This window comes from Branchiostoma lanceolatum, chromosome 7 (assembly GCF_035083965.1).
Source record: "Branchiostoma lanceolatum isolate klBraLanc5 chromosome 7, klBraLanc5.hap2, whole genome shotgun sequence".
In the NCBI taxonomy this organism is placed as follows: domain Eukaryota; kingdom Metazoa; phylum Chordata; class Leptocardii; order Amphioxiformes; family Branchiostomatidae; genus Branchiostoma; species Branchiostoma lanceolatum.
This window is the reverse complement of record NC_089728.1, coordinates 16,720,013-16,732,808: the sequence shown is the minus strand read 5'-3', so window position 1 is coordinate 16,732,808 and position 12,796 is coordinate 16,720,013. Positions and strand designations below refer to the sequence as shown.

General features: G+C 44.1%; 1 protein-coding gene across 1 annotated transcript; it reads left to right on the top strand.

Annotated features, from left to right (window-relative positions):
* Positions 1–2,591: 2,591 nt before the first annotated feature.
* Positions 2,592–11,417, top strand: LOC136437922 (major facilitator superfamily domain-containing protein 6-like). The gene is made up of 7 exons (XM_066432505.1): positions 2,592–2,844; positions 5,148–5,276; positions 6,679–6,826; positions 7,581–7,812; positions 8,591–9,329; positions 9,943–10,092; positions 10,865–11,417. The coding sequence occupies exons 2-7, from the start codon at positions 5,207–5,209 to the stop codon at positions 11,038–11,040; spliced, it is 1,515 nt and encodes a 504-aa protein (XP_066288602.1). The 5' UTR covers positions 2,592–2,844; positions 5,148–5,206; the 3' UTR covers positions 11,041–11,417.
* Positions 11,418–12,796: the final 1,379 nt, after the last annotated feature.

Below are 12,796 nucleotides of genomic sequence, written 5' to 3'. Positions count from 1 at the left end.
TTTCTCTCACAATGCAGCTGAAATGTCTTTGTTTGTTTTGCATACCTGTAAACTGCCTCATGGTGTAACACACCAGGTTTATACTGATGAGTGTAAGCTGCATATCCGGACAGATTTATTTGATCCACTCACACCGGGAAGATCCCCTACACTTTTCGATAAATGTGATGGGTTGTTTAACATGCTTGAGGTGTGGCTCTCCTCGAACACAGAACGTCCATTTAACGTCCTACATTGTATGTATGGGACGTTCCTAACCGAAGCTATATACTCATTTGCGTCCAAGGGCGCTGTTGAGCTTTGGGACATGTCAAGAGATTCGAACCCAGCTAAAGGTCGGGGTACATACGCAACAAGTCAGGGTACATACGAAACAGGTCGGGGTAAATACGCTACAAGACGGGGCACGTACGCTACAGGCCGGGGTACATACGCTACAGGTCGGGGTACATACGCTACAGGTTGGGGTACATACTCTACAGGTCGGAGTACATACGCTACAAGTCGGGGTACATGCGCTAAAAGTCGGGGTACATACGCTACAAGTCGGGGTACATGCGCTAAAAGTCGGGGTACATACGCTACAGGTCGGGGTACATACGCTACAGGGTGGGGTACATACGCTACAAGTCGGGGTACATACGCTACAAGTAGGGGTACATACGCTACAAGTTGGGTTACATAGGCTACAAGTCGGGGTACATACGCTACAAGTCGGGGTACACATGCCCGTAGCCAGGATTTTGAATGGGGGGGTTCGTTTTCATGTTTGAGGGACCAGCGAGCGCCGCAGGCGGGAGACGAGCGCCGCAGGCGCGAGCTTTCTAGGGGGGGCGGGGGGTATGCCCCCCGGAAAATTTGAAAAATTGAACCTCCTGATATGGCATTTCCTGTGTTTTTGAGAGGATTTTAAAGAGAGAAATCAGAGACAAAGTTAGCAGTTTTTTCTAGGAATTCCAGCTGCGCTGGTGTGATACAAATAAGCCCGCCTTGAAAAAAACAACCTTGTACATTAAGTGGACCTTCGCGTGTTTCAAATTCTAAGAATTGAACCTTCTGAAAGGGCATTTTCTGTGTTTTTGAGAGAATTTCAGAGGAAAAATCAGAGACAAAGTTTTTTCTAGCATTCTAGCTTCTGTGGCGTTGCTGGTGATACAAGTAAGTCCGCCTTGAAAAAAATCTTGAACATTAAAAAGTGGACCTTCAAGCCTGAAAAAGTGGACCTTCAAGCCTAAAAAAGTGGACCTTCAAGCCTGTGGGGGGGTTCGTCCGAACCCCCCGAACCCCCCCTGGCTACGGGCATGGGTACATACGCTACAGGTCGGGTGCATACGCTACAAGTCGGGGTGCATACGCTACAAGTCAGGGTACATACGCTACAGGTCGGGGTACATACGCTACAAGTCGGGGTACATACGCTACAAGACGGGGTACATGCGCTACTGGTCGGGGTACATACGCTACATGTCGGGGTACATACACTACAGGTCGGGTACAAACGCTACAAGTCGGGGTACATACGCTACAGGTCGGGGTACATGCGCTACTGGTCGGGGTACATACGCTACAGGTCGGGGTACATACGCTACAGGTCGGGTACAAACGCTACAAGTCGGGGTACATACGCTACAGGTCGGGGTACATACGCTACAAGTCGGGGTACATACGCTACAAGTCGGGGTACATACGCTACAGGTCGGGGTACATACGCTACAGGTCGGGGTACATACGCTACACGTCGGGGTACATACGCTACAAGTCGGCGTACATACGCTACAAGTCGGTACATACGCTAGAGGTCGGGGTCATACGCTACAAGTCAGGGTACATACGCTACAAGTCGGGGTACATACGCTACGGGTCGGGGTACATACGCTACGGGTCGGGGTACATACGCTACAGGTCGGGGTACATACGCTACAAGTCGGGGTACATACGCTACAAGTCGGGGTACATACGCTACAGGTCAACGTACATACGCTACAAGTCGGGGTACATACGCTACAAGTCGGGGTACATACGCTATAGGTCGGGGTCATACGCTACATGTCGGGGTACATACGCTACAGGTCGGGGTACATACCCTACAGGTCGGGGTACATACGCTACAAGTCGGGGTACATACGCTACAAGTCGGGGTACATACGCTACAAGTCGAGGTACATACGCTACAGGTCGGGGTTCATACGCTACAAGTCGGGGTACATACGCTACAAGTCGGGGTACATACGCTACAGGTCTGGGTACGTATGACACTATGCAATGCCACAGCTTGTCCTGAATGACACATAAGATTTATGCACATGTATACGTAGGGCTTTCTGTGAGTGGCAAAGGTCAATAGCCCCCGACCAGATTGTTTAAACATAGGCTATTATAACCTTCTCATACGCCCAGCTGTTTTATGAGAGACGGCCCAGTCAATACCCACAGCCCCCCTGAGTTAGGCTTGGTCCCCTCGAATTGGAGTCGATATCTCAGGGCCTACATGCAACTCATAGAAGCTGTGGCGGCATTTTAGCCCTAGAGCCGAGGAACTGTCCTCAGTGTAGGCCGTGGGAACAGTCTGGCGTTCTGTGGGTCAGAAGAAGTCCGACTGGTCTTACAAGTTGTCTGTGTAGGAGAATGGTGCAGTACGTATATATGCACTATGCATTGACACTACAGTTTGCGGGTGTAAAAACTGGTTGACCATATCAAAGCGTACGGTACGCAGCTTCTCACGGTCATTCACACGGACACATTGCATCGATGGATCTCAGAAGGTATTGAATCAACGACTCCACTGTTGCACGCGGCTACGCAACCAACGAAGATATTGCCGGGAACAAAATCGCACCTACGGTGAGCTGATACATTTTGTAACTTTTCGATTTCTCAATGATAGCGATATTGATTTTAGTTTCTGTTGCAGTTGTTCTTTAAATCAGTAATGACAATAATAACCATGGAATGTGGGCCATAAGTGCTAGTACGTACTGGTCCCAGGGACACTCATATTGCAGATAGCCCTTACTGTGTACAGATAGGTAAATATACCAAAGAATGTTTAGGCCTCATAACTACATGTAGTAGTATAAGTGATACGTTAAACTTGACACGTCGGTTTATTAATATACCTGTATGCTGTAGGTAGTTTAATTCTTTTGTGTCACACTTGTTTGTTTGTATGCAACTGTTATAGTTGTCGAAGACTTTACTACTAAAGTGGCTGTACTTTTGTTGTGTCAATTAACGATTGTATGTAACGACCACTTCCACACATGTACAAAGAAGCGAGAAGAAGTTGGCTGTACTTGACTAGCTTAGCGTAGCACTCTTATCTACTATGTATGTTTAAGTCGTGTATTGGTGTTTGTATTTTTCTGTAAACAAGTTTGTTATATGTTTGTTAAGTCAGATGTTTCGCGACCCGTACATAGCCCCTCAAGGCATGAATGTACAATAGAGATATTTTGTCATCATCATCATCATCATTATTCTGCCTCATTATATGCTCTTATGGTAGCCAGAAATGATTCTATCCATGCTTAGTGCCAGAAGAGGATGCTCCTGTAAAGATATGTTTATGATATATATTTCGTGGAACTTCACTTTTCCCAATGTGTATTTTAGTTTTCGTTTATTTTTGACAATTGATAGTGCGATTAGGTTAGACAACCACACATCGATCTTTGTAGCTGATCTATTTCTACGTACCGTGAGCTTTCACGACCCAAGGCTTTGTCTAGGCCGCGTAACAGCTGCTCTGTGTAGGAAATTGTTAGTCTCCAAGCAGACCTACGGGTTGGCAAAGACCGTATCCAACAGGCAGAAGGAGTTTTTATAGCCAACCCAAGTCTCATAGCCAACCCAAGGTATGAGACTTGGGTTGGCTATAAAAACTCCTTCTGCCTGTTGGATACGGTCTTTGCCAACCCGTAGGTCTGCTTGGAGACTAGGAAATTGCATAACAAACATAGAAGAGGTTCCATACGGCTGTGTGTGTCTTGAAGAGAGGGGCGTAGAGAAACTTTCTTCTTCAGGAAACGACTGGTTAACCTTCAAACGGAAAGTTAACTGTGTCGATGAAGATCTGACATCCAAGTAATGTAACACATATACGTTCCCTTTTCCTCAAAGACTAATTCAGTCACAGACTAAAGACATAGGGCCCTAAAACGTATGCCTCTACTCCCCAGAAATACAGAGCAGGATTGGGGGAGGGTGCCAAGCACAAGACACGTGTCGGGGAGGGGGGTCTAGAGTGGGTGCAAACCCCTCCGAAGGAGATCAGCTGTTGTATTTTTCCCTTTCCAGACACAAATGGAAGTCATTGCCACTGTTCCATTCTTTAGGTATACGTTTATGAAGGTTAGACATCCAGGTAAACAATATACGGTGTTGTCTTACCATAGGAACCATCCTAACATGATTTACATTTTAATGACATTTGCATACGTTTCTTATGAGTTAGTGTCCTTCACATGTTCAACCGGTTTTCCCAGTTAAAGGCACCCAGAGCATTTTATGAGGCTTGAAAACTGGAAATATTATAGTTGCCGTAATCTTTATGAAATTGGCATTTAATGCCACTGTTTACTACGTTTGCGTACGAATTTCTTCTCAAAAGTGCTCAAAAGCGGCGCAAAAATCCAAAATTGAAACATAAAAATGCAAATATTTGGCCGACATGCAGTCACTCTCTCACTGGTCAAACCGCTAATTGCGATGGACAGTCAGGATCAGTCAAAAAGGGCTTGGATTTTCTATCAGTTCTCACCACACAACGACAACGTATCCTTTAATGTCGATATGTAATGTTATAGTGTTATCGAAACCTACTATGTGTAGAATTTACTAGAAATTGGAGTTTTTTTATTCAAGTTTCAAGCCTTATAAAAGGCTCTGGATGCCTTTAAGAATTGCTAGCATTGCATTAGTTTTGCCAGTTCATTTCAGTGACGCTGAAGAAGAGTGATGGATGTCACTCGAAACGTCCGGAAATAAATCTACGAATTTTATCTACTTGTATGTTCTTTGTATATTCCGTAGGAAGATCCCTGTACCGGAGACCTTATCCAGTTGTAAAGATCGATTCACTCGATTACTCATCACAGCTTGATGATAAATGCAATCTTTTAGTAATCGGATTTTGTGCATTGCAGGTCGATCGTCGCCAATCAGTGACTCCTCCTTCTCCTGACAACGCTCAACGTCTGACAAGATGTCCATCTGCGACTGCGTGGATGGAGACCTTCTGGTTATCAAGGCGATCTTCTTCTTATATTTCGCTGGTACGTCTTGATTTGCAAAATTCGATTACATGTTTAATTATCGGTTGCTCATTTTCGGACACCAATAGCCTGAAAATTGAACATTTCTTGATATTCTACTGTTCTTAAAAAAAGATACCCGACGTGCCAAAAACACAGCTTTACTTCTTTTCTTTCATTTCATCCTAAATTAGTATCCCCTTTCTTAAATTCCTCTCCTCTGCATAAGTTTCTACACTGCAGTTTATGTATCGTCATCTAGAGTGCGCTTTTCTCGATCATCTCTGATTGCCTTGTTTTTATTTGACACAGTTATCGTCTAACCATTTTTTTGCCGGCGTGTATTTACCCATACATTTCCATCTCGAGCTCTCTCTCTCTCCTCTCTCTTCGCGAAATTCTGCACTGCAGTTTCTGAAGGTTCATCTAGAGGGCGCTTTTCTCTACTGGAGCGGCGGGTATACTCCCGTACATTTCCGTTTCCCCCTCTCTTTTACTCTCTCTCTCTCTCTCTCTCTCTCTCTCTCTCTCTCTCTCTCTCTCTCTCTCTCTCTCTCTCTCTCTCTCTCTCTCTTTCTCTCTCTCTCTCTCTGCGCGAATTTCTGCACTGCAGTTTAAGGTCTTCATCTAGAAGGAGCTTTCCTCTACCACGTCTGATTGCCTTGTTTTGAAATATATCTACATCGTCTTGCCTTTTTTTTGCAGTCCCCTCTCTCTCTTTCTCTCCCTCTCTGCGCACATTTCTGCACTGCAGTTTCTATATATTCAGCCAGAGGGCGCTTTCTGATTGCCTTGTTTTGAAATATATCTACATCGTCTTGCCTTTTTTGGCAGCCTCTCTCTCTCTCTCTCTCTCTCTCTCTCTCTCTCTCTCTCTCTCTCTCTTTCTCTCCCTCTCTGCGCAAATTTCTGCACTGCAGTTTCTGAGGGTTCGTACAGAGGGCGCTTTCATCTACCATCTCCGACTGCCTTGTTTTTACATCTTCATCATTATACGCTTTTTTTGCAGGAGCGGCGTGTAGCTACCCATACATTTCCGCCCCCTCTCTTTCTCTCTCTCTCTGTGCGAAATTCTGCACTGCAGTTTCTATACATTCAGCCAGAGGGCGCTTCCCTGTACCATTTCTGATTGCCTTGTTTTGAAATATATCTACATCGTCTTGCCTTTTTTGGCAGCCTCTCTCTCTCTCTCTCTCTCTCTCTCTCTCTCTCTCTCTCTCTCTCTCTCTCTCTCTCTATATATATATATATATATATATATATATATATATATATATATATATATATTTATATCTTTCTCTCCCTCTCTGCGCAAATTTCTGCATTGCAGTTTCTGAGGGTTCGTCTAGAGGGCGCTTTCATCTACCATCTCTGATTGCCTTGTTTTCACATCTTCATCGATCGGTACACCTTTTTCTTGCAGGAAATGCGTGTATCCACCCATACATCTCCGTGTACATGAAACAGTTAGGGCTGCTGCCGTCCCAGATAGGCGTCATCAAATCTGGCGGGGACTTAATGTCTGTTATCCTCAAACCGGTCATCGGCAGCATCGCAGACAAGACCGGACGGTATGTTTACAAGCTAGAATACAACAATCTGGTAACTGTTACAAAGTTGCTCAGAAAGGCAACCAAAGCAATATTAGGGCCTAAAATAGACGGCTGCATGAATGTGTGTTTATATCGGTGGTGGGAAATTAGCAGGTTAAGTTCGGCAGCCGCGCGCGAGGTCGGGCGTGCACAGTACAGCCGCGCATTTTGAGTACTAGTGATGCGGTCGTGTGTGTTACAGCTGCAAAGTGCCTTTTGTGGGGTGTAGTTAAGGGCCAGTTTGTAAGGGCCATAAAAAGGAATTGAATACCTACCCTACAATTTTTTTACATGATGTAGGGTAAATGTGCTCAACATAGAATGAATGACCTTGGTGCATATCCAATAGCTTCATTATGAACGCACCCTTAAGCTTGTCAAACATGTATCATAACATATAATAGCCTCCGATGCAGACTCCTCCCGGCTGTTTTATTTTTCAAGTTACAGCTTTTATACTATTACATTTTTTTCTTATTGCTGCTAGAAATGTAATAATATAAAAACTGTAACTTGAAAAAGAAAACAGCCGGGAGGAGTCTGCATCGGAGGCTAAACATATAAGCCTTTGAGCGAAAAAGCTCATGAATGAGACTTGTGTCTTCGAACTCGTGTTAGACTGTAAGAAACCTTCCCATCAGATACTTTTCGACGCTCTTGTTGAGTGCTGTTTCCAATGCTACTTGTACACACATGACTAATGTACAAATCTATGTACTCATCTCGTGCCTAGGCCGAAAATTGTGGCTGTCTTGACTGTGACGCTCGCGTCCGCTCTGCACTTCTCGATGTTGTTCTTCCCGGCAGTACCAGTATCAACAGCGGCGTCACGAGCAACCGTGCAGCAGAGACATCTAGCGGAGCCAGTAAAAAGTGACACGCAGTCGTGGTTCTCCCTTACATTCTGGCTGTTCTTCTGGATTATCTTCATCTCTCACGGCGCGCAATGGAGTTCAGTTTCCCAGGTAAACTGTCCTGGCATTGTTCTAACACTACGTAACGTTACCACTACCTAGTTTTTTAGGCCCCCATTACACTAGACAGCGATCGCGTTGCAACCACGCTGCGACCTAAATTGGATTTGTGTGCATTTGATGACTTCATAATTGGAAAATGATAAAAATGTAAATGTATGACTGAAAAGACAGCAAAACGCTAAAACCATAAAAAGATTCGGTTTTTCTTATCTGGGAAATTTATTGAACGATCTGACAAATCGCAGCAAGGTCGCCGGCTTAGTGGAATGGGAGTGTTACGGAGACAGTGGGAAAGATACTAGATACTGTCTGAAATACAATCTGAACTCTTTTAGGGACTAAGACTAGCTAGTCGGACATCCATTTGATGTTATTTGTGTCCTATCAGTTACATCTAGTTGGAGAGGGGTGCGCTTTCTAGAAAACGAAACCTATTATCTACGATTTAATTGATTTCATTTACTTGTCCGCTTTTGTATATATATATATATATATATATATATATATATATATATATATATATATATATATATATATATATATAAATATATTTATATATATAGATTGTTTAATCATATTCTTTTCTTGTCCGATGGCGGCGTTGATATAAGACCCATATAAGTTGTATTAACTTGAGTGCGCCGCCATATTGTCTGTATTTGTTATTTATGCTGTTTGATGAAAAAATAGATGGATAGATAAATGTCGGACTTTTGTGAAACGCGTCACTGCGTCACTGACAAGATTATATACCTCCCTCTTTCAGGTGGAGGCAGCAACGTATCAAATCATCAAGAAAAACCAAAGAGGCGAATTCGGACGACAACGCGTTTTTGGATCTGTGGGATACGCGATTTTTGCTCTCTTATCCGGCGTTGCCATGGATACTTTCACCGAACAGACGAGTCCAGCAGAGAGCCCTGGGAACAAGACGAGTCCAGACATCCCTGGGAACAAGAGTGACTATTCTGTGGCGTTCTACATGTTTCTGAGTTTCATGGTTTTGTCGGTGACTTGCTTACTGTTCTTAAAAGACTGGAGTACCACAAGACCGGCTACAGGCTACATGAAAGCCATGGGCAAACTGCTTTCGCAACTACACCTCATCATCGTCCTGTTTGTCGTTCTTTTGGTGGGTGCCTGTGACGGTGCAGGCGAAACGTATCTCTTCTTACATTTGAAAAACCTCGGGGCCAGCCAGACTGTCCTTGGTGCTTACCTGTTCGTTAAAAACGCGTCGGAAGTACCCTTTTACGTCATTTCCGGCTGGATCATACGAAAGCTCGGGCACGCGACCGCGATAGGATTCTCTTTCGTACCGTTAGGTGTCAGATTCCTGCTGTACTCGTTCGTGAGTGATCCGTGGTGGATCGTAGGAGTGGATACGATCAACGGATACCACGCGGTCACCTGGGCGGCGGCGACGTCATACGCGAGCATCTCGGCCGGGGACGACTTGCAGGCGTTCGCTCAAGGCCTTGTAGCCACTACCTTCTACGGACTTGGTGAGTTTTTTCAGGAAGGACTAAAAGTACAAAGCTCCTGTTCTGAGCTCACAGAGGGTATACGTAGCAAGAGGCCTCGTAGCTTTGTACTTTTGGTCCTTCGTAAGTTTTATTTCCTTCATCAGAAGATAGGGATTTGGTGAGGGTTTTTTTTTCACGAAGGACCAAAAGTACAAAGCTCCAGCGCTGAGCACACAGAGGGTATACGTAGCAAGAGGCCTCGTAGCTTTGTACTTTTGGTCCTTCGTAAGTTTTATTACCTTCATCAGAAGAAGGGCTTGGTCAACTTTCAAAGTTTCTTTATTTCTTCGAGTTACCTATGGCCTGATGAACTAACTGTTCTATATTTCCTTGAGACAAATTTTCATTAACTGTGAGTACTCATATAGGTGTAGGCAAAACAAAGGTCACATTTGATGTCCCCCTAGCGGCCTTCTATTATACTGCAGCGGAACTTGAATCTTGGATTTCGTGTTCTGGACATGATTTGGTCATGACTTCTTAGTGGTATATACAAGCAGTTCTGGGACAAGAAAGTAGCTAACGAAAAGGCGTAATACTTCGTCCTCAGTCGAAGGTTCGACCGCTGTACTAATTGCTTACTTTTATACAGGTCATACCTTGGGCAACCTGGTCGGCGGTCCGGTATTCCAGCGGTACGGCGCAGTGGTGTTCTTCCGATCCTTCACTGTGTCCTGCCTGGTCGGATTCCTCCTGTACTGGCTACTCTACAGGTGTTTCGCGAAAAAAGACGATCCTACAGGTGAGACTATACTGACGGACATTTATATAACAACAATCTTTATTAGCTTGAAAGTTTATCTGTGTTGGTAGAAATGATTTTGAAACAAGTTTTAACTGTAATTTCCAACAAAAAATTGCACCCAAATGTTCGACTGTACGACACCAGTCTTTGTCAAGGAGTGAGCACTCTATCGCTAGGATGACGTCACGTTATGCAGATAGCTCACTCATTGACAAAGACTGGTGTTGTACAGTCGACAATTTGGGTAAGTCCAATTTTGTGTTGGAAATTACAGTAAAACTTGTTTCAGAACAATCTTTATTGACATAACAAAAGTACAGCGACTTTCGTAAGGCCCCCTACAACTATACATGCAAACAACAAGTGGGAACAATTGAATTAAACTACGTACAAGTATATGAACAAAAATCAACGTATCGAGTGTAACGTACATGTATCACTTACACTTACACTCCAGATGTTGTGTATGATAAGCCCTTTCGTAGAATCGAGTACGCATGTTCAGTGTCAATGTTGAAGGCCCCTGGCTTGTAAACAGTATCGACCATTGTCTCGATTTGCATAACAATGCCCAGACGGGGCCTTCACCTTTGACATTGCAAATGCGCACTGGAAACTACGAAAGCGCTTATTGCCATGATATTTGTCATGTAGTTAGCTTTCATTCAACATATCAAAGACAACGTCAGACCAAGGGCATGCGCAGAGCTTATCTAAGAAGCATGCCACTTTGATGATTATTTTGTAATCTACTTTTTTCTTCTAATAGTACGGCACCCAGACACCGGGGAGGACAACGAAACGAAGTCGCCTCTGGTGCCAGCCGTGGACGTGGTCGAGTCCGAGTCCCTGAGACCGGGTGCGTTTCTTCGCGGTGGAAGCGTGACCAATAGAGCGGGGGAAGACATCGGTTTCCTTCGCCTGGTCAAGCCACAACAGAACTAACACACGGCCGGATTGGAGCACTGATGAATGACTTCTCTTCAAATACAACATGCAAGTGTCTGCATCGTTCCGATGGAATTTAGACGAAAAAACTCTGGTCACATTATTTCCAAACAGTAGCCTAGCTGTACGTGTGAAGGAAGCAATTGAATGCATTCTCTTCAATAAAAGCATATGCATTGTTCCGACGGAATATAGGAAGACAACTCCTAATAATAGCTGAATATGTAATTAACAATCGTACAAGTACATGTATGTGATTCTCAATGATAAATTTTGTTCTAGTTTAAGCACAAGGATTGCATTTTCCCATAAATTGTTGAAATATATTATGCAGATTTACTCAACGTGTAAAATAAACTTCTCACAAAGTGTTATTATGCACTATTTACCCCCCAGCTATTCATTAAAGAACCCACACACTTCTCGAGAAGAGTAGGGGTGACCCGGTATGCTTGGCTAAATTCTTGGTAATCTCCAAGCAGATCCGACCGGGGGAAGACCGTATTCTACTTGACCTTGACAATGACATTGACCTAAAAGGGCTGAACATTATCCAGTTGGCCTCGAGCTGGATTGCCCCGGTAGATTTGCTTGAAAATTAGTTCTTGGGGACATTGCAGGATTTGTGCCTTCTCGTAAGATCTTCGCATAGCAGCCAGTTCCGCAGCTAACTCTTGGCGCCTTGGGGCAAATCCAGAACGGCCTTCTTTAAAACCCTAGTCCTGCTACGCCCGACAATTGTGGGGTTGCACATGCTTGTTCTGTATGCTAGCCCTGGCAATTGCTCGGTTAAGAATATTTCTAGAATGCGTACGTTGCACCCGCGCGGTTGTTGTACAGCGTGGTAACTAACTAAAATTTAGCAATACCAAACGAGTACCCTCTAGATCTCTTTCAATTTTTTCTGGGCACTTCTGCAGTGGGGGTAACGTTGGGTAACCTAAATTCGGGATTTTTCCGATAATGGTTGACTGAAATCAATCTAGCAGAACAATAAACCATCCTTTTTTTCTATTATTCTGTCAGTATCATGTACTATCTTTGCACTAATCATATATATGGTAGATTTTGTCTCTAGTCGTGCTGACACCATAATATTTCAACTTGAAACTACCGTCTGCCGCACGTTCAATGACGGTGCTGTCAGACAGGGGGGCACATTAATTCGGGAGAGAAGATTCGTCTTGAATATCTTACCGCTAATCACATTTTATAAAGCAGCTATTCGTTCCATCCTTGGCTTGAGGAGAGTGCTATGGATATAGACGTGTCCAAGTAAAAAAAATACACGAAAAAACGGCCGCACCGCACACATCAGGCCTCTGCTAACATCCCGTTTGTTGAGTCGGTACCGGTAGAACGTCACTCAAAGTCGATCCCCACCGTCATGGCAACGTGTAACGTTACATTATTCATGGCAAGTAAGCTGGATGCCGTAGCAATGGTTATACTGCTATGTCCATGTGTTCCTTGTTGTGTTAGGAGCAAACTTTGAGGAAAATATCGTCTTCAGTCCACTATCACACGCAACATTTAGACAAAAAAGTGTTCCTCACGACCTTTTGTCGTCTGCTTGACGACATGATTCTGGGTAACAATATGGCGGCGGGAAAATACACGTGCCGTAGGTTGTAGCAACAAAGAGGAGTTTTGATGATTGATCCCACTTAGAATCCAGTTGCAGGTTAAAAAAAGAGATTGTAATAAGTTGTCTTGTAAATAATTGTGTTTAGCAGGCAGGAGATGTGACATT